Genomic DNA, 27,966 nt, shown 5'->3' on the forward strand with positions numbered 1-27,966 from the left:
AAATCCAAGTTAAAAATATGACAACATAAGTTAAGTATATGCATTTTACTACAGGATACATTTTACTACATTGCACTACAAATTTGGTAAAATCTTCTTAACTCTAAAACCCACAAGATTAGAAAACAATGTCTCTCTGTTCTTTAACCTCCTGAATAAAAATGTTAAAAATAATAGACAATAAAAATAAAAACAATAACACAATGGATTTCAACCCAAATTCATTTAATGGAGAAAAAAATCAAGAATCACAAAAACACAGCCATCTCTGACAATAGAAAATGTGTATAAATAAATAAACGTGTAAAGATTCTTGAGGTGAGAAGCTGAAGGTTTCTCCGAGACTGCAGCTCCACCTGCTGTTAGATAAAAATGCCTCATGAGAGCAGACATCATCAATACTTTTCAGACTGTACATGAACTCATCAGCACACCTTCTAATAACTAAAGCATTAAGAGTTCTGTCACTTCAGCTTGACATCTGCTTTAGCTGTAAAAGATCTTCAAACACGAGAGGAAGATGAACCTACATCTCTATGTTTTAGTTAATTTTACATAATTTAGGAGGATTTTCTATTAATTCTATTTTTTCAGTTCACTGTGTTTGTAAAATACATTTCAGCAGTTATGTTTCCTTAGTTTTCATTCTATATCTTTGTTGCTGTTCTAACTTGCTGGTAATAATCTGATTTCACATTTGAGTGCACTTTCAAACAGCTCTGCTGCAAGAAAATCTAATCAAGAAGATGGACAAGAAAATTTGGATTAATTTGCCAGTTCTTTTTTTTCTTTTTTATATCTGGACTTTTTCTGAAATATCAGTCAACATTTATCACAAATTCTTTGAGCCCAAAATGATGTTTGTTTTGTCTAACCAGCAGCCAAAAATGAAGTGAAATGAAGTTAAAAGTCAATAGTAATGGTTTATACTTCAAGAATCACACAAGCTAAACTAGTGGTATGACACCTTTGGAAAAAGTTCTTATCTTAGTATGATACTCACAAATCTACAGTTTTACTTCCTGTTGTTCAAACTTGATGAACAATGGTTGCATATTCATAGATTAAGAAAAATAATTTTCCATATTCGAATGGCATGCGAGAGGAATCATTCCAGGACCAGAGAAGAATAGAGAAGTGAAGAATAACTACTGCCTGCCTATAATTACTGCCAGGTAGGAAGCATCTGTTTATTCTATTAAAAATCTAAATCTATTCCTTACAGAAGAAGCTGCGGATTACTGAAGTATGATGGTACATGAACATATCAGACTAGAAATCACAAGGTTGTTTTTTCCTGCACTGATAAGAGACTTGAAACTGACTAAACCTGTTCAGTCAAATTATAGATAAGCTCACAAATTAACATTTATTGTTCAAAAAATAAAAATAAAAGATTTAGCCGGAAACCTGAAAATAATTATGAATACTTGGTATTGTATTTTTGGCTTTTGTCCTCTGTCTCCAGTATTCATGCAAAGCTACACTAATCAATACTTGGCTCCAACGTTGGACCCAACAGACGTACATTACCCGTCATAACTTAACATATACCTTCTCATTTAATGGTTTACAGTACTTTATTTTAATGACTGTTCACGTTGTGGATTGCAACTGTCGACATCAACACTATGGACAAAGAAATATGGAGTTATGTAGTTAAAAAATATAACACAAAACCTGTTTTACATGTTATATAGATGAATGAGAAGGTGTGTCAAAACTTCAGACTGGAAGTGTACATACCACTAAACTGTTCTGTTCCTCAGATAGTTTTCATTTTGTTGTCAGATAAGTGAGAAAATATCTTGCAGATGTGGAAAAACATCCAATAATTACACATCTATCTCACAATTATGCAAGATTCCAGAGTATCCTAAAAATGTGACTTAACTGCCATTTAGTTGTTCACTGACAGTGAAATATTTACTTTTACATCAGTATCTCACATTCTCGCCAACAAAAATAGAAAATACACAACACCTAATAATTTTACAATCAGTGCAATGAGAATGTGTGTGTATACGTGTGTCTATATGTATGTGTGTGCGTGTTATAATAAGAGTTCAATCACTTTCAAGTGAAATATAGTATTTCTAACTGTATTTTGGTATTTTTAGATAAAGTTCACATTAGGTGCTTTGTTAATAAACATTCACATGAACGGGTGTTGACCCTGCTGATGACCTGGTTCTCACTGTTCCTGGTTTGAGGGATCATGTTTGGCATCAGTTTTGAAAACTACCTCAGAGATCAGATCAGATTCAGTGTCATCAGATGGTTCACATGCAGACTCAGGCGTGACTTTGTCTATGATTGGTCGGGTCCATTAACTCTCTGTCCGTCATGGCATCCTGTATCTGTTTGTTGAGCTCAGCGATGATTCGATCTTCATGAGTGTAAACTCCTGTCCGCAGCAGAGTGTCCCTCTCCTCTAAAAGACGGCTCAGGTGATCTTCAGCGCACTCATTCAGTGTCTGAGGACCGGTGGGGCCACTAGAGGATGGGAAGTGGTCTAATTTTTCCTCCTGCTGTTTTAATCTGAGACATAATATGAATAATTTGATTAAACATTTTTAAGGAATTAAAAAAATTATTCAATACAGTTAGAAATGTTAGCATGCTGCTGTTAAAGTGCATTGAATAAAACAGTTATATGTTTTTGTCTATATGAATCTATTTTAATATTAAGACTCAAATTTCATCAAAATGCTTAACCAGAATGTTGGCTGATGTTAACGTTTCACCAACGCTCAATAACAACCTAACATAATTTTGTAGAACACTTTAAAATGACATGTTAGAAGGTTTGGTCAAATGAACATTTACTGTAAAATTGTATACTATAACATGACAAAACAAAACATACTAGACTGTAAAACTTTTAAAAGCTGTAGGTGATGTTTCTTTTCTTTTGTAGATGATTTATCTTCAGATGATTGCATTAATTGCTCAAGAAATTGTTTATTCTGTACAATGTCAGAACAAGGAATATGAAACAAGAAAAAAGCGAACCAGCAAATTTACAGGTTCTCAAAAAATGTTTCAAACACAGAGCATTTCTGAAATTATGGATTTTTTAAATTTACAAATTAATTAGCAAACTCCTTTATCTTCATTCATTTTAATGTATTAACTCAAATGCTCAAAGCACTTATGTCTCTAAACTTTGACTCAATAAAGAGATGGATGCTTCTGGTAAGAAGAACCATTTCTCTTAATGATTATGAATGTGTAACTAATTTTGAAAAGTGTATCAAAATAAAGATCAGACATCATCATCATCACTACCTGTTGAGTTCATTCCTGATGTTTTCCAGTTCCTGTCTATCTTGCTGGACTGCCTCCCGCTGCTCTGTTGCTAGGTAACGCTGCCTCATGGACTCAATCGCTGCTTGCTCCTTCTTCAAATGTGCGATTGCATTTTCTTGCTCCCGCTGCAAACACAAAACACAAATCACATGAGCTCAGAGAGTTAATTGTTGGCTGTACATATTCTTATCATGTGAGAGTTTATGGTCACTCCACAACCAGCACTGTGATTTCAGACGTGTTGACTTTGTCCGGCTGTTGTCTACATATCAAATCTTAACTGAGAATATTTAAAAACAAACCTCTGAACCCACTGCTGAAATGTGTGCATTTAGATGCCAAGGAACTGCTTTTCTTCATTACGCAGTGTAGCGTTCAGTGATTAATTTGTCTGGTTTTACATTTTCATAAAGCCTCCCTGAGAAAAATGCTGCATGACCTGAAGAATTCACACTAAGACCAACACTAACATGATGAGAACAGAAAGAAAACTTCATAAAAATGTCTAAAAGTCATATTTCTCTCAGCTGCTCTGACCCTCAGACTGGCCAGACTTCCCAAAATTACCCATAATACCAACCCGGGCTTTACAGACTTACAGCTGGATACTAATAAATCAAGAGAACTGTCTGAGGAGGGAAAACAAAAACACTAATCTCTGATTATAAATCAAGTTCGATACAGTTTAAAGGTTGCAGGTTTATATCCAACCACCTGGTGGGAAAATCTAGCTTCAGAGAGTGAATGTATGATCACACACACACACAGACATGCACGCACGCGCACGCACGCACGCACGCACTCACACACACACACACACACACACACACACACACACACACACACACACACACACACACACACACACACACACACACACACACACACAGAGATTTCTTTTGACTCTCCCAGTTTGAGCTGACGTTTGCAGACTAGAAGATTTTCAGATAGTGTTCGAGTCTGGATCCCTCGTTCCTACAAATGTCAACATTGAAACAACACCAACATTTGAATGAAATAATAATTTCTTCTTCAGTTAAATCAAAGATTGTTTGAAAGAAATGGCTGAAACCTTGTGGTTGTCTGGTCACTCTGCTCTGATTTGAACCAATTACCATTAATCATTGTCAGGGTTACAGCATGACAGAGTCTAAAAATGATGACAAACCAGATGCCTGATTGTGGTGGAGCTGGAGAAGGTTTAAAAAGATAAAGAAACAGCAGTGTGCAGCAGGAACATACTCTTATATTCAGGCTGAGAGAATACTTACTACTATTACTACATTTTACTGCTGACACTAAAGAGTTGGTCAAAGCCCTGGTCATGGGCCAATTTATCTGGCATAATAGTCTCTTAGTACACTTAGACATCTTGTCATGGACTGACAAGTGTTGGATTAACGTACAAACCAAATAACAAATGAATCAAATTCTTTAGCTAACAGGGCAAAAGTGGAAAACATGCCAGCCAGCAGACTGCAGGCAGTGGGAAGGTGATGTGAGAACCTGGAATCTGTCTGTGTTCTGGTGATACAGAGCAGAGCGACCAGCCAGCTGACTTTGGATGGGAAAGCTAACATTTTCACATTATTGCGGAAAGCTTCCATTTTCACACGCCTGACCATCTCAGATCCTAACAGAAAAAAAAAAAAAAAACAACCACATTCACAGTCACATATTAAAAAACACAATCTCTCATGAACACATCACACACACACACACACACACACACACACACACACACACACACACACACACACACACACACACACACACACACACACACACACACACACACACACACACACACATACACACACAGATGGTGTGTTGACACAGGCCCAGCTCTCTGTGGACCATTAGCCGTCTGTATTACAGGCCGTTTTAGGGCTAATTACTACAAAAACAAACATGCTAAACATTTTCTCTAGTGCCCGCTGCCAAGGACAATCTGAGGCCGGGTCCTGAAACAATTAGAGGATGAGGTGATACTGAGGCCTCGATGGGGGAGAGGAGGAAGACGGGTTGAAGGAGAAAAGCTATTAAAACTCAGGGCGCTGCAGCAGATACGTTTTACAGTTACATCATGGACCTACAGTCACAGATAGTTCATAAGCCTGGATAATGTAAACCATTCACTGTGAAGGGTTCCCTACACCTGCTGACCTTACTGCAATCAATGAAACTACCTGTATGCTTTATTTTCTCCCTTTTATTAATGTATTGTTGCTCTTTCATAAAACTATTTCCATCACTATATTGATTTGTATAGTATGAATGAAAGAATTTACAGCTGCAGCACGCTAGGTGTAGAAGACAAGAGTTTCTAACATTTATAATAGGGGGAATTATTTGTCCACTCTAGTGTTTGTTATTTATTGGTGTTAATGCACATACAGTATATACTTAACATGTAAAAGGCCCGTGAGACAGACATGCACGCACGCACGCACGCAAACACACACACACACACACACACACACACACACACACACACACACACACACACACACACACAAAGAGGCCTGCAAGCATGCAAGCGTGGTGCGCCCAATGAGAAACTTATAAAGGGGATGGGGCCTTGCTAAAAGGCAATTCGGCAGTGCCCAGGAGGTGACTGTTAGTTCATACTCTGAAATTTTTTTCCCGACATGGATCTTGACCCGGCCACCCTCCAGTCCCCAGTCCAACAAGACTTAGTGGATTGAGCTTCTGTCGCCCCATAACATCTGAAACATCTGTAGCTGGCTGTCAAAAGCTGGGCTGCAGTGATTTATGCAACAAACATTAAGTTCAAATGAACATGGGTCACGATGAAGATGTCCAATAATCATTCATTAGGTGACAGATCAACCCTCTGGGGCAGCAGAAAGTTCTCCACTTGTTTAAATATTATTAAAGAGTAAAACAATAAATGAAGAGGATGTTATTCTTAACATGCATGAGATCACAAAAGAAACATGATATCATGTACAAAGCAGCTTGGCAGCAGAAGATACGTCCAATAGTTCAGACGGGTCAAAAGACGGCAAACTAGATGAAACCCAGGCAAGCTGCATTCAGAACAAACACAGTGAGGGTGGGGTGTTGGATCAGGGGTGTTTTTTGGTGTAAATGACCAGTGTGCGACTTCTCCTCCCCCAATCCATTACTCCCTTCTACTTTCAGAGGTCAACAGTTGGAGCAGATGTGGGAGGACGTCTGGTACAAACACTTTAAACCCATTGCTCACATGGGGACTCACTTCTCTCACATGTAAGTTTTCTGAGCAGCTCTCCACCTGCAGTGGTTCAAGGGAAGTTTATTTTCAATGCTGTTTTAGTTTTTTTCTGTATATGATGGGTAAAACATGGACACTCGCACCAGAGACACTAAGGAAGAAGGGTAATCTTGTATGGACAGGTAGTCCTCAACATACAAACACAATTGGTTCTAAGAGGCTGTTTGTAAGCTGAATTGTCGTGAGTTGTTATTTATTAAATTAGCATCATTTAACACCTAAATGATTCCTAAATAATTTAACTCCTACAGGGGACAACCTGACAACATAAATACAACCCCCTAAAAGTCATTTTGATTAAGTTGTTTTTGATTATATGTCGGTTTAAAAGAAATACAAAGAAAAATAACAATAAAGTTCAAGCCATTTCACTCAACTAAATGCCCATCCACCACAAATATTGGACTCTTATAATCACTAGAAAACTAAAGCACATAGTATCATGTTACTGTACAAAAAATAAGAATAAAAATCATATTAAAATACGTATGTGTAGTTCCAATATCTACCATTAAATGTCACTTGTGATTCATGTGATTGCTCTAAATTCAAATTAGTGTACAATATACTTTTGCTCCTTATAATTTAATCCTTGAGGAGAACAAGAATAAGACACTTCAAGGAATTCTCAACCAGTTTCTTAAGCGTAATCAACAACAATAGCTAGAGTCAGCTGTTGATAATGACGATTCAATGTATGATACTGTAGCAGCGTGTAGCTACAGGTAGTGGCAGAAAGGAACTGCAGTACAATAGTTGGATATGGCAGTGCGCGTTTGTGTATCTCCGAATGTTCGTGAATTAAATGTTCGTAAGTTGAGGACTATCTGCACATTGCAATTTGAAACAGCTATATTAGAGGAAAACTACATTTGAAAATGTTTTATTTTTGCAATTGTTTTTGTTAGTTTCCTGTTGGAAAGGTTAAAGCAACAAATCCTCTCAATATTTTTCGCCAATTGTTTTTTTTAGTGATGACTAACTGACCAATCATTTCAGTTCTATTTTAACACAACACACACATTTATGATCATTTATGCTTTCTTCAATGTATATTGTATATATTTTTTAAAAAACCACTTAAATTACTCGAATAGCTATTTAGGTACAATTCATTATTACATAATGTTCTGCATGTATGTCTGTATTTTTTTGAATAGATATTTTTACAAGTACCAGGTTGGGGCTAAATTAACCTAATATACACCAGCTGTAGCTTTTAAACCATTCTCAAAAGAAAGTGTGAATGAGGTCCTGCCAGAAAGAGTAAAGGTTAAGTTTTATTATGAAGGTGTCAGAATGATTTAGATGAAACAGAAATCATGCAAGCAAACAATGAGTGAAGGCCTTCTGCATCAACTACCAGACAGCGAAGGATGACATGTTTGAGATGAGTGGCCTTCATTTACATTAAGATGTGATAAATTACACTGCCTTGGGTATGGTAAAGTATATATTGTGCAGCCTGGGCATGAATCATGGCAAGAATGTACTGTAAATGTAAACCATAAACACTGAGTTGGTATTATTATCATCTATCACTGCTGGTCAAGATTTAAGTGAACTGGTACCATAATCAGTGGCCTGAGCAAGGGTCTAAGGAACCTGTCCCATCTAATCGTAACTAGAGCTCTGATGAGATTAGATTTACACACATGGTTAAAGAAGTCTAAAGTTGCTTTATATCAGCTGTAACCGTGTGGATTTAGTGTCTGGAAGGGTTAAGATCAGTATTTTCAGGCTGCTCTGTTCACTTTTTAAAGCGATAAGAAGGAGATAAGAGACACAGGAGTAGAGTTTAAGAATGTGGTGTGTTTGTCTGCGATAGAAGCTGCTGGTCTGGTCCATGTACCTCAAAATATAAAGATAAAAACTGATCCCACTGTTACTCTTTGACTACAACTGGACATGGTTTGAAAAGTACTGTTATTCACAAAAACACACATCTGAATTTCATTTAAAAGAGGCTTAGGGTTACATACATTAAATGGCAGAATGCAGTTCTTAAAAGTTCATAAATGCAAATACAGGTCCTTCTCAAAAAATTAGCATATTGTGATAAAGTTCACTATTGTCTGTAAAGTACTGATAAACATTAGACTCTCATATATTTTAGATTCATTATACACAACTGAAGTAATTCAAGCCTTTTATTGTTTTAATATTGATAATGTTGGCAAAAAAGTAAAGAAAAAACAAAAATCCTTATTTAAAAAAATTCGCATATTTCATCCGACCAATAAAAAAAAAAGCGTATTTAATACAAAAAAAGTCAACCTTCGAATAATTATGTTCAGTTATGCACTCAATACTTGGTCAGGAATCCTTTTGCAGAAATGACTGCTTCAATGTGGCGTGGCATGGAGGCAATCAGTCTGTGGCACTGCTGAGGTGTTATGGAGACCCAGGATGCCTCCATAGAGACCCTAAGCTCATCCACAGTGTTGGGTCTGGTGTCTCTCAACTTCCTCTTCACAATATCCCACAGATTCTCTATGGTGCTCAGGTCAGGAGAGTTGGCAGGCCAATTGAACACAGTAATACCATGGTCAGTAAACTATTTACCAGTGGTTTTGGCACTGTAAGCATGTGCCAGGTCGTGCTGAAAAATGAAATCTTCATCTCCATAAAGCTTTTCAGCAGAGGGAAGCATGAAGTGCTCCAAAATCTCCTGATACAGTAGATAGCTGCATTGACCCTGCCCTTGATAAAACATACTGGACCAACACCAGCAGCTCACATGGCACCCCAGACCATCATTGACTGTGGGTACTTGACACTGGACATTATTGCGTTTTTGAGTAATGAACCTGGCTGGGAGTTTTTAAAAGCCTCAGGAATCTTCTGTAGGTGTTTAGTTAATTTGTTGTTTCAGATAATCAGGTTAATAGCTCATTTAGAGTACCTTTTCATGATATGCTAATTTTTTGAGATAGGAAATATTCCAGTTGGTGTGCAATGAATCGAAAATATATGAAAGTTGAATTTTTATCATTACATTATGGAAAATAATGAACTTTATCACAATATGCTAATTTTTTGAGAAGACCCTGTATTGTTAAATGATTGAACTCCATTAACTGACTGACTAACATACTTGAGTGTGCATTCTCAATTTCCCTTCGGGGACAATAACAGTATATAAAATTCAAAAAATAAATTAATAAGTACTCCAAATGTCTACAAACCAGTTATGGTGAATATATGGTGAAATCTCAGTTTTGCTCTACACCCTTCAAACATTAGCACCACTATACTCCATGAATGCCAGACAATGGTGACATCTGCTCTTTGTGAGACAGCTTCGTACAAAAAGACTAATGGCACCCTGACAGAAGACGGACCACCAAACACTGAGTGTGAATGCTTTGACAAACTGAGAACAAGATATGATGATGGTGAATCAATGCCAACAAACTGACTAATCAACAAGGATGTGTGTTAATTTAGATACTGAAACATTTGTTAAATCTTTCACAGTTTTCACACCATAAACCGGATCTGAATGTTTGTCCAGACTTAACTATTTAACTATTTCACCTTCCATCATCCTGGTTTATTTTTGTAAGGATATTTTTCTTTATAAAAACATCTTCAGATGTATTTATTTTGGCAAACGTCCAGCTGTTATGAAGCAGAAATAATTACATAACAAGAACCAAGGCAGTCAGAGACTGTAATATCTTGCGAAGGGTAGGTCAGGGTACCCTGAAAGTAGTACCTTACAAGTGCATGCACTAACTATGCTATGCACTAACTTTGCTTTGATCTATGGTCTTACGTCGGCCTTCTCCCTCGTCTATTGATCTTATCCAGTTCGATACAGACAGACAGACAGACAGACAGACAGACAGACAGACACAGACAGATAGACAGACTTTATTCATCCCAAACTGGGAAATTTAAATGTTACAGTAGCATTTAAATATAAGAACAGACAGAAACTGGGAAAATATACATTGAAGAAAATTCAGACAATAAGGAAAGGGAATAATAAAATATTAACAATATTAACAATAACAGTACCCAAGCATGGCTGGCATCAAGTTATAAATAGTGTGGCACTCTGTGGCCATACACAGGACCTAATCAAAGCCATATCTAAAACCTCAGACTGGTGGAACTCTATCTGATATTTTAGAGCTGTTGTATAGAGCAATGGCTTTGTGGCAGGAATGACTGCCTGTACATGTCCTTTCGACTGCAAAGCTGTAGCAGTCTATGGGAGAAGGAGCTTCGCTGTAAGTCTGGTGTGTGGTGGAGAGGAGGGGGTTTGGGAGAGATTGGTTTGGTTTATGTTGAATTATTAGTTGTTACAGAATAGTTTACTCCTGGATCAGATAGACTGTTTTTACGTCATCGTAAAAAAGTGATTTTCACAATAATAACGTCCAGGCCATAAAACTGACACAAAAATGAAATAAAAATACTTCACATTCATTGGAAACCATTTAATAATGACACTTTTTCCTAATTTAGTATTTCATTATCATTACCAGTTACACTTAAGGTGTCGCACTGATCTGTTGCCAGAGATCTCAGATCAATTCGATAATCAACAGAATTCTTTAGGAGACTAACCACTGCTTGGACTTTTGTACTGACATCTAATGTTACTGTTACTATTTCAACATATTCTGTCCTACTTTCTTCTTTATGTATGATAAAAATGACCAAGTTTAGTTGTCCCCCTAACCATTTAAATGTCAACTTAAGCTGTCTAAACCATATAGTCTTCAAAAATACCAAATTTAGCTCCTCTGCTCAGAACTTTAATCTCTTTGTCCCAATATTTTTGCTTGAAAAGACCAAGTTAAGCTCCTTGTCCCAATATTTTGAATATAAAAAGACAGAGGCCAACTCTCTAATCTAATACCTCAGAGCTGTCTGGATATTAAATCTCGTTCTGCCTCTCTGGCTGCCCGCACCTCCTGGTTTGAAAAGCACATTATTCCTCGGACAAGAATTTTTATGATCCAACTTGAACTAAACAGCACGCCATGCAAGGCGCTGAGAGGAGAGAATAAATAGACGACGAGAGGCCGGGAAAAACCAAACAAGCGCCTGCTTTAAAAACCACAGAGCGCCAAGACGAATGGTCGTGTAAACACACGCCTGATATTTTATAAAAAGTGAGAGTGTGACATCTGAATAGTTAGTGGTTGGCTAGTTTGTAGCTCAAAGCAATCCCAAAGATGATTAATAGTGGGTAGTGACACTTAGTACTGAACCCCCTTAGAGATGCATAAATCACACTATGTTTTCTTTACAATGACGTACTTAGAGGGGGGATGAAGAAGGGATGGCCAGGGTAAGAAGGAGCGAATGAAGGAGAGCCAAAAGGGCAGGAAGAGAAGAAAAAGAACAAAAAACTGACCTGAGGTGTGAGGTGTGAAAAAGAAGAGCATAGGGCACAAGTGCATGAGAAAGGTGAAAGAACTACAGACAGGAGAAAGATTAGACCATTTGATGGATGTAGAGAGCAGAAAAAAAAAGAATGAGGGGGTTACTGTAAGATAAAGTGAAAGAGAAAATGGAAAGAGTGAAGAGGAAGAATGAGAGTGGGTGAAAAAATAATGAGTCAAGAAGGGAGAGATAAAGAGAGAAGGGAGAAAATGAAAAACTGACAGAGGTGACAGAAGGGACGAATGGGAAAGGAAAGAGACGTGAAAATAAAGAGGGGGAAGTGATACAAAAGAAAAGAGTAACAAAAAAAAGTAAAAATGTCTATGCAGTTTTCCAGCTGGTTAACGTCAGTAACAGTTATTAGTTTGTCAGATAAGGTCTGTGTATGTGTGTGTTTACATTAGTCTTAGGCTGACTAAAGCCCCACTTAGTGCTGCGTTTTTGTGTGTGTGTGTGTGTGTGTGTGTGTGTGTGTGTGTGTGTGTGTGTGTGTGTGTGTGTGTGTGTGTGTGTGTGCGTGCGTGCTTGCGTGTGTGTTGTTAAGACCTGGTGGCTCTCACACAATTCATTGTCTACTTCACCTCAACTAAATATTTGGTTCTAGTGTAAAAACACACCTCTCTCTCCCTCTTTCTCTCCCTCCTTTATTTTTCCCTTCACTCAGGCTAATTTAACCAAAGGGATGATACGTTTCCACGGCAGCCTTTCAGCAGGTGTTAGCCACGACATGCCGGGTGTCAAAAATGTCCCTTGTGTTATTTCCTTCCCTCTGCAGCTGACTGAACCCTGCTTTTATAGAAAACCCCTAAAAAGAATTATTTTCTGTTCTCAAAAACCTCACATTCAACTTGATCACAAATCCACAAGCATCACCATCGTGATCAGCTGGGTTGTGAAGATCTATGAAACCTGATTCCTGAAATTTGATGGAGAAAAACGATGAAATAAATTAAGCTGAAAAAAATAAAGGATAAGCCTGTCAATGGTGGTTGATGCACCAAATAAATGAACTCTTTCATGCATGTGATCGGCCATCAGTGTGGTAATGTTTGATGAATAATCAAGCATTAATGATTAAATTAAACTAATAGCTTCATTACAGCACTAGAAGTAGAGGTAATTAAAGTCAAAGTACAAGTACAAGTTTAATGTGGGATTTTGATGTTTTGCTGCTAATATTTCTGTATTTGTGCTAAACTAATTGGAATCTAAGCCCCAGTGTGTACATCCTCAGCTGCCTTTCCACACATTAATCGCATACATACAGTACATATATACTGTACGTACTTGTGTACTCGTGTATTTGTAGTTGCTTCCACAACTGTGATGAAGTGTCAGCTGAGAGATGCCGGATGGGCTGAGCTCAGTTTCCTCTGCTTGCCCCGTGTCTTTAAACAGAGCTGTTAAATGTCCTAACACTGTCAGATCTCCTCCAGCAGCAGATTAAAAACCTCTAGTGTTTGATCTCTCCGATGTCCCAACACAGAAAAACTACTATTATCTGCTGTGAAATATGACTGCTGTCAGGACAAGCCTGAGCCTGGCTTTCCATGATGGAAAGCTGAATATGAATCACTTAACTGTTTGTCATGAAATTTAAAAACAAAAACAAAGAAAAAACAAGACATTTGAGGACAATAGCGATGACAATGGGCAACCCTTGAACTACTTTCTGCTATTTTATGAGCCAAAAAAATAAAATGATTTACCGTATTTATTCGAGTATAACGCGCAAAATTTTCTACCTAAAAAAGAACTCAAAGTTTGGGTGCACGTTATAAACGAGGGCTGGGGTGACACGCTTAGATGTATTAGTATATTATTTGCGCAATAACTTATTGGTCGAAGATATCGCTGACCACAATCGCAAAACATTGAATGCAACCACATCTCTCGACCCACAAAACGTCCATGGTCGATTTTTAGTAACAGTATCCAAATCATTTACGTGGGCGATCTAAAATAAATACCGGTAATTCATGATGGCTCATGCGCATCACTCCTGCAGAGGCGAGGCGTATCTAAGGAAATGGTATTCAAAAATCAAATGCCTCATCAGCAGACCTTGTCGGATGGTGTCATTTCCGAGAATTCTTATTATCCGCTGTGACGTATGATATTTGATTATTGATTAGCATTTTATTAGCTACGCCTTGTCTCTTCATTTCCTTTCCTCGCCTCGGCCACACTGAAACGTGAGTTACCGGTAAGCATTGCTGGTGTATCTGATGATGAATCGGACTTTGAAGGATTTTAAATACCGGTAAATATTGTTAATTTTATTTTGGTATTGTGTTCATAGTTTACGTTGTCAATAAATGATTTTTATCATGGACGCACGTGTTTAACAATGTTTGGCACTTACAATGCTTTGTCTGAGCCGAGAAAAAGTGAAACAAAATTTTATACCGATTTTTAATCGAAAATTAGGTATGCGCGTTATACTCGAATAAATACGGTATTTAAAAAAATGAATTCACAGGACACTAACTGTTAGTAGCATGCTGTCATCAGTTTCTCTGTGGTGTCTGAATTTGATTCAGTTAAAACAACACTGCCTGACATGGAACCTATTCAAGTTTCATTGGCTAAAACAGTCAAAATGGGGAAAACTTCACAAATAGGTCTTTAGAAAATGAACTGTGTTCAGTCTCAGGAACAGTACCTGTTTGATCCTGGCCAGCTCTTTTAAGGCTCGCCCCCATTGCTGCTTGTAGTGCAGTTTGGATTTGGTGGTAGACTCCAGCTTCCTCTCCAGTTCCACCTTCAGAACAACAGATTACAAAAAACTGGACAGTTAATATTCTCCTTCTGCAGACTGATAAACAGTCATGTTCAAAAACAGACATGTTCACCTAATTGGATAAACTGGCTAGGGCTAAAATCTCTATTACAATTACCGTATCCAATTATTATCAATCATTATCGATCATTAATGTTTAGGGAAAAGTCATTTTACTGCATTTTCTGCACAAGAATATCAGAATGAAGAGAAACACTCTCTTCTTTGACATCAAATTAGCATTTCTTTGGTGTTTCTCTTAAAAACCTTTGTGTGTCCCTTCATTAAAAAACAACGCAGAACAAAACAATTTCTAAATATTTTGAATCACACATTTTTTAGATATTAATCATATATTATCTTACAAGGCAGTTGTCTTCTTTGTTACATCACTTTTATATTCTTACATTTAGTACAGTAATTCCTTTGGTAAACCCATGGATTTTTCTAAAATATTTTGACGTTTCATGGTTTGTTCGTCTCATGATTGCACAAGAGAGAAACAAAACAGATACTAAGTCACAATTAAAGTCACCCCTGTAAAGTAAAGCTGTAAAACCAGTGCCTGGTGTGTTACAAATATTCTGTCAGTCGTCAAATTTAACTAAGTTCACTTAATGAAATATCTGAAAAAAAAAACTGAACTACTTGTACTTGTGTATTTTAATCTTATGTTACTTTATACTCTTACTCTCATACTGTTCTCATGACTTGCCTGTCAGATCGATTACTATATCAATGAACTAGTAACTTGTTCTTCACTACAGGTCACACAGACCCACATTTGCCAGCTGTGACTGTCAATGATTCTAAAAAAATTTGAAATTGCTCATTGAGCATAATGAATACTGTTATCTATGGTACCTCAAGCATATAATGTATACTGTCGCTCATACACATTTACAGGTACACACTTTACACAATCATCTTTTCGCTGGATTGTGTTGGTTTTGTTTTGTTTTTTGGACTGGACCAGTTACTCATCACATATTTCTTTGGTATTTTTCTTGGTAACTTGATGAGAATAAAGGACAGCCAGCAGATTACCTTCTGTAGAGTAAGTACATTGACCTCTGACTGCAGTTCAAACCCAGGACTGACATTCTGTTGTTCTCTGTAGAGCTGGAACTCTTTCTCCAGCTGCTTATACCGAAACTCCCCATCTGAAATCTGGAAAACAGAAAGCGAGGAGAAGCTGTAAGAAGAATTTATTTTTATATAAACTAATTCTTTAACAAACTCCTCTCCGTACCTGCTGCAGCAGCCGGGCTCTCTCCTCCTCCATCAGTCGCTCTTTGTCTCTCTCCAGCGCCACTCGGTGGTCACACTCCTGCTGCAGCCTCCTACTGGTCTCCTGTATCTCCCTCTGGGCAAGTTCATTTTCTGCCAGTAGCTTCCTCTGGATCAGATCATGCTCCACCTGCAGCGACCTCTGCAGCCTTTGCGTCTGAACACAGTCAAAGGTAGAGGGATTCACTCTTTAGTTCATTAGATTCAACTACAAACATGAAAAAAATAACACGTTGTAATTCACTTTATAAATCATATCACTGAAAAACAAACATGAAACATGAAAACATCCATCCATCCATCTACCTCCGCTTATCCGGGGTCAGACGAGCAGCGGCTCGACTCAGAGTCCCTCCCGGATGACCGGACTTCTCACCCTATCTCTAAGGGAGAGCCCGGACACCCTGCGGAGGAAACTCATTTCGGCCGCTTGTATCCAGGATCTCGTTCTTTCGGTGGGGGCAGGAACATAGATCGACCGGTAAATCGAGAGCTTTGCCTTTCGGCTCAGCTCCTTCTTCACCACGACGGACCGATACAGAGTCCGCATCACTGCAGACGCTGCACCGATCCGCCAGTCGATCTCCCGTTCCATCGTAAACTCACTCGTGAACGAGACCCCGAGATACTTAAACTCCTCCACTTGGGGTACGATCTCATCCCCAACCCGGAGAGGGCACTCCACCCTTTTCTGACTGAGGACCATGGTCTCAGATTTGGAGGTGCTGATTCTCATCCCAACCGCTTCACACTCTGCTGCGAACCGCTCCAGTGAGAGTTGGAGATCACGGCTTGATGAAGCCAACAGCACCACCACCATGCAGAGACGCAATACTGAGGCTACCAAACCGGACACCCTCAAGGCCTTGGCTGAACCTAGAAATTCTGTCCATAAAAGTTATGAACAGAATCGGTGACAAAGGGCAGCCTTGGCGGAGTCCAACCCTCACTGGAACCGAATCCGACTTACTGCCGGCAATGCGGACCAAACTCTGAAATCGGTCGTACACAGACCGAACAGCCCTTATATCAAGGGGTTCGGTACCCCATACTCCCGAAGCACTCCCACAGAACCCCCCGACGAACACGGTCGAACGCCTTCTCCAAGTCCACAAAACACATGTAGACTGGTTGGGCGAACTCCCATGCCCCCTCAAGGACCCTACAGAGGGTGTAGAGCTGGTCCACTGTTCCACGGCCAGGACGAAAACCACACTGCTCCTCCTGAATCCGAGATTCGACTTCCCGACGGACCCTCTTCTCCAGAACCCCTGAATAGACCTTGCCAGGGAGGCTGAGGAGTGTGATCCCCCTGTAGTTGGAACACACCCTTCGGTCCCCCTTCTTAAAAAGGGGGACCACCACCCCAGTCTGCCAATCTAGAGGCACTGTCCCTGACATCCACGCGATATTGCAGAGGCGTGTCAACCAGGACAGCCCCACAACATCCAGAGCCTTAACTCCAGGCGGATCTCATCCACCCCAGGGGCCCTGCCACCGAGGAGCTTTTTAACCACCTCGGTGACCTCAAGCCCAGAGATAGGAGAGCCCGTCTCAGAGAACCCAGACTCTGCTTCCTCATGGGAAGGCGTGTCGCCGGAATTGAGGAGGTCTTCGAAGTATTCTCCCCACCAAGTCACAACGTCCCGAGTTGAGGTCAGCAGCGCCCCATCCCCACTATACACAGTGTTGATGCTGCACTGCTTCCCCCTCCTGAGACGTCTGATGGTGGACCAGAATCTCCTCGAAGCTGTCTGGAAGTCGTCCTCCAAGGCCTCACCGAACTCCTCCCACACCCAAGTTTTTGCCTCAGCAACCACCAAAGCTGCATTCCGCTTGGCCAGCCGGTACCCATCAGCAGCCTCAGTAGTCCCACAGGCCAAAAAGGCCCGATAGGTCTCCTTCTTCGGCTTGACGGCATCCCTTACTGCCGATGTCCACCAGCGGGTTCTGGGGTTGCCACCACGACAGGCACCGACCACCTTACGGCCACAGCTGTGGTCGGCCGCTTTGACAATGGAGGCGCGGAACATGGTCCACTCAGACTAAATGTCCCCCGCCTCCCCAGGAACATGGGTGAAGTTCTGCTGGAGGTGGGAGTTGAAACTCCTTCTGACAGGGGATTCCGCCAGGCGTTCCCAGCAGACCCTCACAATACGTTTGGGTCTGCCAGGTCGGACCAGCATCTTCAGGATTTTTTAAATAGAGTGCATTATCTCAACATCGCAAAAACAGGTGAGTCCGACCTCCAGCTCAGCCTCTGCCAGCTGCTTCTCTCTTCTCTCCAAATCAGACAGAGTCTTCTGGAGTTGCTCCTCCAATGCATTATACTCCACCTCCTACAATGACGAGGAAATACGAGTAGTTAGAACAAGAGTCAGGAGTCAGATTTGACTGCAGCATGGGTCAGTGTAAACAGGACATGTTATATATACAATGTAATGTCTCAAAACAGTGTGTATTGGTATAAGTTGCTGTAAGCTCTGCACCTTCTTCTTGACCAGAGCTTCCCTCTCTCTGTCTCGCTTCTTCCACTCCTCTGCCAGAGCCTGCATGTGGTTCAGCTCCTTCTTCCTCAGCTGAAACCAGTAACACATTTACTGTATACAATTTTTTTGGTTCACATTTCACTCAGCATAATGTCAAAGATGACATTATTTTACAGAATACAGTGTATTCTGTAGGAAGAAGTAGGTTCATGTTAAAAAATAATCAAAGCAACACATTTTCCAGATGTGGGCCTAGTTAATAAATGGACCATTAAATACTGTGACTACTTATTCATGTATTCTACTCATTACGTGTAAGGAATAATAAAGATTTAATATCTAATTGTTCATGAAGTAAAAGTAAGATATAAATAAATAAGCAGTGCTTAATTTTATTGGGGGTTTTTATTTGTCCATCTATCTTCAGTCTTGTTCATACCTGATCATCAAACAGATCTTCCTGCTCCTCCTTCCACAGCTCCAGCTCCAGTGCGGTGCGGTATTCTGGGGTGTCTCTGGGACCGCTAAGGGCTGTGGGGGCCACTGGGGCAGGATTCAGGCAGGGATCAGTCGGTCTGGATGCTGTGGGGTGGCAAGGTGGCCGTGTAGGGACTGCAGGTTCATTCTGATGACATGCAGATAAAGACCAGGAAAACATGAATACAGATCTTCACACAGCGGTCTGTCAGTTTAGTGGGTACCCTAGAGTCATGCAAGGGTTTTGCAGCTTAAAGAAGAAAAACTGTGTGTCTGCGTCTGGATATTAAAAGTCTCTTAATATCATCATAATATAATCATATCATAATCATAATATAAATGTCAGGACATACCGAGAGACATTTTATGTAACAGCCAAGATATCAACAACCAAGAATGACTAACATACCAGAGTGTGCATTCTTAATTTTTACGCACACACACACACACACACACACACACACACACACACACACGTCACTTTACAGAATAAAGTGGTACAACAAACTGCTCCATAGAGGGAAAATGATGCACAAATGACGAATCAAAGTTATAGAACATTTATTATTGAACTTAAGGTATTAAAATTAAACTACAGTATGACTTAAGACATTTTAATATCAGAAAATATATTTATTGGGATTTAATATATTTAAATAAGCAAAAGTACTCATTCATTTATTAATAAATTGTGTGATCAGTAGTTTAAATAAAGCCATTTCACTAAGTATACACACTATTTAATATGTTACTGAATCACACCAGCATGCATGATACGACCAAATTCTGAATGTTCACACAAACAACGTACCTGTAAAGAGTCAGACACTAATATTTCTCTGGCTTTAACAAATCCCAGGTCCTCCAGTGTCGCCACATAACTAAGTTCTGCCACCTTTCCACTGAGAACAACAGAAGCAGCTGTTGATCCCTGGTTGACATGCATCATATGTCTGTCAGTCTGGGATGTTTCTTACTGGTTTGTTTGAACCACAGGCACCCTTTCTTGGTGACTTTGTCTCCATCTCTGCACTCCTGTTGATGCCAGGAACCTGCTCTTCTCAGACCTTAGCAAGTGAGACAGTTGGATGGAGGCTTGTCCGATAAGCTGGTCTCTTCTGGTGGAGTCTTTGTGCCACACCTCTGCCACCAGAGGAACTCTATACGATGCAGACATGCACCATGTGAATTCAAACATGAATTTACAATACTCAGAGAAAAAAGATCCACAAACATTTCCAAAATCCTCACTTTGATCCATATCAGTCTTTAAAGATTATTGATCCCTTTATTAGTCCCACCTAGGGGAAATTATTTTTTCCACTCATGCTAGCAATTATTACACACGTGTGTATGTATAATATATATATATATATATACACACACACACACACACACACACACACATATATACATACATACATATATTTATATATGGTACAAGCCTGAACGCACACACACACAAGGAACCTGTAGGGCATGCAAAAGATGCTGAGATAGAAAGGTGGGGCGCCCCAATGAGCAACTTATAAAGGGGGACGGTATCTTGCTCAGGGGCACCTCAGCAGTGCTCGGGTAGCGAACTGGTACCTCTTTACTGCCAGTTAATAACTGGCCACCCTCTATTCCCCAGCCCAACATTTAGTGGACAGAGCTGCTGTAAAGCTATCCCATGAATCTCATCTCTTCTGTTCCAGGGCCACCTATCAACTTTTGTTAAACCCACTGAGTACTATTCTGATAGCTATCTAACAGACAACAATGAAACTGTAGCCTCTATGGCAGCTGGAGCAATGTCAACATACAATCCTATTGCACCCCCCATTGGACAAAAATTGTTCTGCAGGAAATACACAAACATTTTGGAAACATATTTTCTGAAAGGATTTGCTTACTCATTATACACAAGGATATCATTTTAGGCATAAAAGTGCAATATTGGAAGGTAAATTGAGTTTTCAGGCACTTGCAGTTCCATTCCATAGATTCTTAAAAGTTTTAATTACGTAGCAGATTACCAGTAAATAAATTTAGGATTTGTGATGGCATAACAGGATACCATGTATTTAGTACACGCTGTGTTGTGCATTATCCACCTCTATTTTAACTACAATAAATTAAAGAAACTGATATTCAAACAATTTCTTATGGTTTACAGTCATAGTGTGCTCTTTACCTGAGGAAGGTGTCCTGTAGCTGAAATGGCAGAGCAGCAAATTCAAAAGCGCAGTAGGACTGAGGCAGCGACACCTCCATGTTCCTCTGTACCTCCACAGGAGGGTTGGTGATGATGGGAGCTGGACTACCAAAGAACCGGTACGAATACCTAAAATAGAGGAAACATTCCACCATCAGTAAACATTAGAATAGACTGCTGGGCTGATATTTGGATATTATGCTGCGATCCAGTCCAAATGTAGATGAAGTCTATTACCTGATCATAGCAGCAATAGAGTGTGTCAACCTGAGACTTCCCAGGCTCTGGAGCTCCAGAGTGAAACAATAGTGATGGGCAGAGGATGGAATAGAGACTTTGGGAGCAGAGACACTGAGAGATGATGCTGCACCATCTGCTGCAGCTTCAATATGATTCTCCTGTGGCACAATAACCTGAAAATCTGGAGCTGGACACACAAACTTTCAGTGAGCATTTTCCTCCAGGATGAATGAATTATGTGTGTATGTGTGTGTATGTGTATGTGTATGTGTGTGTGTATGCGTGCGTGCGTCCGTCTGTTTATCTATCTATCTATCTTATCCAGCTTTGGCTCAGTCCAAACTGAGGGGTGATTTTTGCTGTTCAACCTCACCTGTCTGTCCTCATTTCTCTTTACCTTGCTGAGGCTCTTCCAGTAGACTCTCTGCATCGCTCTCTGTATGAGAGGAAGATGGAAGAAGAGGTGGAGCAACAGGAGCTGATTCTGGAGGTTTTTGGACTGGAGAGGAGCTTTGAGGTCTCTTCTCAGGAGGAGGAGCACTGTGAGGGATAGGAGGAGGAGGAGGAGGAGGAGGAGGAGGAGGATGAGGATGCGACTGCATGTGAGTTCCATTTCTTTCTTTGATCCTGTCAGACTGGAGAAGAAACAGAAGTTATTAGATCAATGCAAAGTCATGGTGAGTGAAGCCAAGTGTCACTGTGTTCAAATCACAGGACACCCACTGTAAGAGTCAGTGACAATTACGGTGAATTAAAATTGCTCAAGGGTGTTTGCTAAGTTTGCATACCTGTGGTGGGACGTCCTCCCTCCTCAGGGTAACAGATACTCCTACAGTTGGCTGCAGGTCGGCAGGCAGAGCCGGCAGCTTCTGTTTGATCTGTGTTGGAGGATGGAGCACAAACGCTCCCTCCACAACTGCTGCCTTCTTCTCCAGATCCACAGAAACAGCTGACAGATTAGAAAGAGAAACATCTGTGCTGCCAAGAGAATGATTCCCACAGCACAGGTGGATCTGAGGACAGACAAGGTCATATAATGAAAACCAAGAAGACGTGGATGTGAAAGAGCTATTCATCAGACACTTCATCACCTGCAGGCTGGGCTGCTGGGACAGGAAGGTCTTGAGGATTCGCTGGCTGCTCCGGATCCGAACAGAGGCACGCTCAGGCTCAAAGTCAAGGCACAGCAGGTTATGGAAAGGCTCACTTGTGATGTCATTTCCTAATATAGAGTAGTAGAAGAAGAACTCTGACCCCACTGCAGACAGTTTCATCGTGTTGGGAATTAACTGTGGGAAAAGAGCATTTGGTTGATTTTCTTGGATTTGGCAGGTCAATAAATTGTTTAGTGATTGTGATTCAAAATATTTGTCAGCTAAAGCAACAGCCAATAAATGAAAAGTGCAGTATGTATAATTTCAGAAAATAAATTTGATTAGCAGCTGTTTATAACCAAATGTCATCATAATCGTCTTTAATTTAACTCAGTTTTACTTTTGTTTTAAAAAAGCCCTGTGTCTTTGTTTAGCTTAGTTGCACTATTTAAATTGAGCAAAATTAATGAAAACAATCACAAATTGAGGTAAAACCTCAAAACAATAAAGTGAGAATCACAGTGAGAATAAACAAGACAGATTTCATTCTACAAACACAAAAAATTCTCATTGTGGAATTATTTTGGCAACGTTATTTAATTATCTGGAGAGACACTTACAGTCTGGGAACAGTTTAGGTCAGATGCCCTCGCTCAGAAAAAGTGCACTGTCCTCACCTGCTCCAGTTTGGTAGCAAAGGCCACAGTAACTGACAGCACGAACATGTCAGAGCAGTGATCTGCAGGGCCGACTTGATGATAACCCTGGTCTGGAATCAGTATGGCTTCCAGGTTTTCTGGAAGAAAATCAGTCACTGCAAGAGAACCTAAAATATGAGTTCAGCAACAATTCAGAGAAAAAAAAGGATTCTTTGTATTCATGTAAACATTTCCCATTCACGTTCTTTTCTACACTTTCTGAGGTTGTTCATTGTACAAAACTAACAATATTCATTTCCATTCTTCTTTTCTAGGACCTAAGAAATATGTCAGACATTCAAATGTTTTATCCTGTGGCAAAGATTTTAGTATTCAAGTGTGTGATGTATGCTCTAGTGTTTTTGCCTTGTCACAAGGCACTAAATTATTCATTTAGTGATGTTTTTGTACACCCAGAACTATTATTCAGTAGAAAATATGCAGAGTCATGTATTATAAGATATCAAAATACATTAAATTTCATTCATTTCATTCATTTATCATTTCTTACAAAGTTATACTGCTTCAAGCTATAATGACTAACAGTTCTACAAATTCTATATTTCATGTGTCAAATTTCTTCAGTCAAGACATATTTTCTGCAGCATATACACAACAAAGTGTTGAACAAAGTGATAAACCATAATTAGAGCTTAAAAAGGATTTTGGTAGAAAAAAGTCAAATGCTGTACATTTACTGCAGAAAATAGCCAAGAGTGATGTTGGAGTATTTGAATGACTGGAGACTACATGACCAAACAACACAAAAAAATGTTCTTTAGAAACAAATGTAGGTCAGCCATCGGGTATGACAATAAAGTCGACAGACGACCAACAAAAGAGTGCATCACAAAGGCGCTTCTCTTTGAGAGACTGTTTTTAGTCACATCACTGATTAACATGGTCATTCAGCATCATGCTGGTTACCAGTGCACCACTGAACAGTTAAGTAATATACGAAAGCAGTGAAATGGACATGCAAACCTTGTCGAGGTGGGGCCTTCTTGGCTTTGAACCTCTCAGGAGATGTCACGGAGGGCTCAAGCACAATGCTGACGAGGAGGGATGGCTTCTGTTTGGTGTATTTACTGCTAAGTAATGGATACCAGCGAGGCTCCTGAAAACAAAAGTCACCTTCACACCACTGAAAGCAGGTAAAAATATGTGTTTTCACCAGCCCCAGCAGATGGACTGATTCAACTATTTGAACAACTCGAACATGTTGCCACAGACGGAGAAGAGGCTTACCTGTCTGACCTCCTGCACAGATCGGAGGTCCAGGATGATGTAGCCAACACTCTCTTTTCTCTTACTCACAGGATCCAAAGTGAAACACTGAAGCTTGATGGGAGTTCTCTGCAGTCTGGAAGGGCAGTCATCAGGATGCAATAAAATATTACAAACATTAGTAAAAATGTTGTTCACCATCAACAAAAACGTCAATATTGCCAACAAATACAGATAGTCCTCAAGACAGGAACATCCGACTTACGATCATTTGTAGATTCGAATAACTCTATGTCCGAATACTAAAGTTCCCTAAATGGCGATTATAAATCAATTAAATAATGACCTACAAACAATTCATCTTACAAAAAGCTTCTCGGAACCAATTATGTTCATATGTTGAGGATTACTACTTGTTTATGAAGTGTTATTTCTTCATGGGATTCTAAATATGTAGCTACATTTATTTGTATTATAAAGTAGTAAGCCAAAACAGACATTAACTAGCAATTATTTTAAAATCAATGAATAATTTATTAATCTAGTTTGTTGTTGTGAAATTTAAACCACTCAGTTAAGTCCACAAAGATGCAGCTTGGGGTCTGGAGGGTAGCTGGATCAAGTCCAGCATGGATCAAAGTATGGAGTGTGAACTGCAGTTATCACCTCTGGAGCACTGCCGAGGTGCCCGTGAGCAAGGCACCGAGACCCAAAACACTTTTCCAGGGCGAGGATGACCACCAGTCCACTATCTCTCTCCATGACTGCACGTCTACAGGCCGTGTGTGCGTGCGTGCGTGCGTGTGTGTGTGTGTGGTCAGTCTGTATGTGTGTTTAATATATAGAGTGTAAAAAGAATTTTCCCACTGAGGATTAACAAAGAATTTTACAATTTTAAATGATGCAGACCTGTGTTGGTGAAGCGTTCGACGGTTGAGTTCCCAGGCCAGCTCGGTGTTGAACTGTGGCTGATCTCTGTGCTCTACTGGATCTGTGGCCAGCTGCTCACCATCAAAACTGGCCTGGACCACCAGACTGAGCCGGGTAGTCTTCGGGAAGTGACGACCTATGTATAAAAAGACAGGTTTACAAGTCAGTTCAAAAGATTTTACCTTCAGTCTCAAAGCTAGTAAAACAATTTTGGACTTGTTTAATGGCACTGCTCATCCAGCAACCACTTTATTCTGCCATTGTTTCAGATTTCCTGCTTATAAAGAGTTAGAAAAAAGTGTTTAAGACACATAAAAATGGTTAAGAGAGACTAAGAGAGAGTTTTTTTTAATCAAAGAAAAAAGTCCACTGTCACTGACTTAACATCATGGAAGGCTCTTGCTGCTTTTCCGTGAAGATCTTTAACACTTACTCTCCCAGAATTCTGCAACTACTAGAACACCCATAGGCAGTCATTTTGACTGCTCAAACATTATTTGTATATAACTTAGATGATTATTGAAAATATCTAAGAATAAATTGGTGGAATAGGTAAAAACACACCAGGACACTAAATCAAAGCTATAATGATTGAGTGTTTTATTTATTTAATTGACAACAAGATAATTTCTCTTCAATTACATATCCAAACTCAAACCATGAAATAAAAACAAATGTATCTCTGTGAAACCGAAACGAATGTATCCTCATCTTTAGAACTTAACAGTGCAAATAATAACCAGGCAGTCACAGAGTGCAAATTCATAATTTTACCCTGACCTACTTGTATAGGTCAAAGATCAAAGTTAGTGATCTGACCTACTGTCATTGATCAAAGCTAGCGTTTATCTATGGTCTTACTCACACTGACCTTCTCCCTCGTCTTTCTATCTTCCTGAGTGTACACAAGTTGAAATTTTACCCTGACCTATTTTTTTCCAGGTAATTTTTTCCATCTCATTTTCATCCCCTTTGCCGCCCTAGTAATGTGCTTATGGTTTCATCTTTCTAACTGCAATGGTTGCAAAGAACATCAGTGTTTTCAGCTCGCTGGCAGCCATCACACCTTTTTGGAATATTCATAATAGTTAATAATTTTCATTGTTAAGGTCTAATGATGACCCCAACCTATTTTGAAGCAGGGTACATTTTTTTAAATTTCACAGAGTTACATTTGTTTTTAGTTCAAAGTTTGAATTTAGATGTGTAATTGCAGAGAAGCTATGTTATGTCAATTAAATAAATAAAACACTGAATCATTATAGTTTTAATTAAGTGTCCTGATCTGTTTTTACCTATTCTATCAATTTATTCTTGGATATTTTAATTATAATCCAAATTATATACAAATAATGTCCGAGCAGTCAAAATGACTGCCTATGGGAGTTCTAGGTAGAAACACTCATATCTCTTGTGTTTTGAAATTTTAATGATCAAACAATGTCAGAATAAAATATACCGTACACACATTTAGGAAAAGTCAGGGTCCTATTGGTACATAGTTTTTTTTAAAGCCAAGTTATGACATTGAAAATTTTGAAAACAGTCAAAATGACTGCCTTGGGAGTTCTAGTGTTAAGACTACAAACAGAGTTTGTATGAAAGAGCACACACTAAAGTGTGATATATGATATATGAATGGGATTAATAATCACAGGAAAGAACATATTCAATATCACAGTGTGTCTAGAAGCAAATACACAGTTGGAAGCTAAATGAATCCACTTCAACCCCTGAATTGCATCTCTCATAAGAGCACCCGCTTGCAGATCAGATGTTTAAAATACTGTCACCTTCATTAACTTACTTTAGCAGGAGCCACACAGTGTTCAAAGGACTAAATTTAATCGTTGTGTGCCTGAACACCAAGACATAGCAAGAAACAAAAGTCCAAGAAACACGGCTTTCTTCATGCTATTGTTTGGAGCATTGACATAAATGCATATTGTCCATCAGGATTTTCAGGAACACTGCCAGAGTGGGCTACATGCGATTTGTAGCAATAACAGCTAATGGTTCTGTTTTAGAGACGCGTGTCATTATGGGATAGAATGGTGAGACAGCAGTAAAAATGGTATGTAGTTAGGGGAAGAACAATTGTTTTACCGCTGTGCTAGTTAAACATCGTTGATTTGGTTACTAGAGATGATAAATGGTACGTGTTCACAATAAACAGATTCTAAAATAGAAATCGAATGACAGGGTTTCAGGCTCCGCTTAATACAGGTGTTAAACACAATATCAACCATGAGAAACTTAGAGATTAATGACATGAGGTTGAACAGGTTGTAGTCCGTCTGCTGCTTACCTTCTACGATGGACACGACGATAACAAGTTTATCCGACTTGGAAGCCATGACATTTGACAAAACTAACAGGAAGCGTTTCAACTCCTACTTTCTAAACTACAAAATGTTTTTAACTTATTTCACGGGTGATAACTAACAAATGTAAATAAATTGTAAACAAAACCCAGATTTTGTTTACCAGTAAGTTGATTGACCGTTAGAGGAAGCGAAGAGACGCTTTGTTGTCAAGCTTTGG

At 39.4% G+C, this 27,966-nt stretch overlaps 1 protein-coding gene across 4 annotated transcripts; it reads right to left on the reverse strand.

Annotated features, from left to right (window-relative positions):
• Window positions 1–208: 208 nt before the first annotated feature.
• On the reverse strand, window positions 209–27,962 carry cep120 (centrosomal protein 120). 4 transcript variants are annotated; one of them, XM_068309693.1, is made up of 20 exons: window positions 27,731–27,962; window positions 25,402–25,558; window positions 24,514–24,628; window positions 24,250–24,382; window positions 23,245–23,393; window positions 22,565–22,762; window positions 22,262–22,486; window positions 21,871–22,108; window positions 21,471–21,660; window positions 21,213–21,362; window positions 20,014–20,196; window positions 19,848–19,938; window positions 18,999–19,184; window positions 18,560–18,649; window positions 18,317–18,409; window positions 16,033–16,227; window positions 15,828–15,950; window positions 14,664–14,762; window positions 3,292–3,437; window positions 209–2,541 (listed from the first exon to the last, which is right to left on the reverse strand). In XM_068309693.1, exons 1-20 carry the CDS (start codon window positions 27,777–27,779, stop codon window positions 2,295–2,297), a joined length of 3,057 nt encoding a protein of 1,018 aa, XP_068165794.1. In that variant the 5' UTR covers window positions 27,780–27,962; the 3' UTR covers window positions 209–2,294. The 4 variants fall into 4 exon arrangements, with proteins under 4 accessions (XP_068165794.1, XP_068165785.1, XP_068165776.1 ...); XM_068309684.1 differs by having other exon boundaries at window positions 22,262–22,762; window positions 23,245–23,363; XM_068309675.1 differs by having other exon boundaries at window positions 22,262–22,762; window positions 23,245–23,381.
• Between the last annotated feature and the right edge of the window lie 4 nt (window positions 27,963–27,966).

This window comes from Antennarius striatus, chromosome 3, assembly GCF_040054535.1.
Source record: "Antennarius striatus isolate MH-2024 chromosome 3, ASM4005453v1, whole genome shotgun sequence".
NCBI classification, from domain to species: Eukaryota; Metazoa; Chordata; class Actinopteri; order Lophiiformes; family Antennariidae; genus Antennarius; species Antennarius striatus.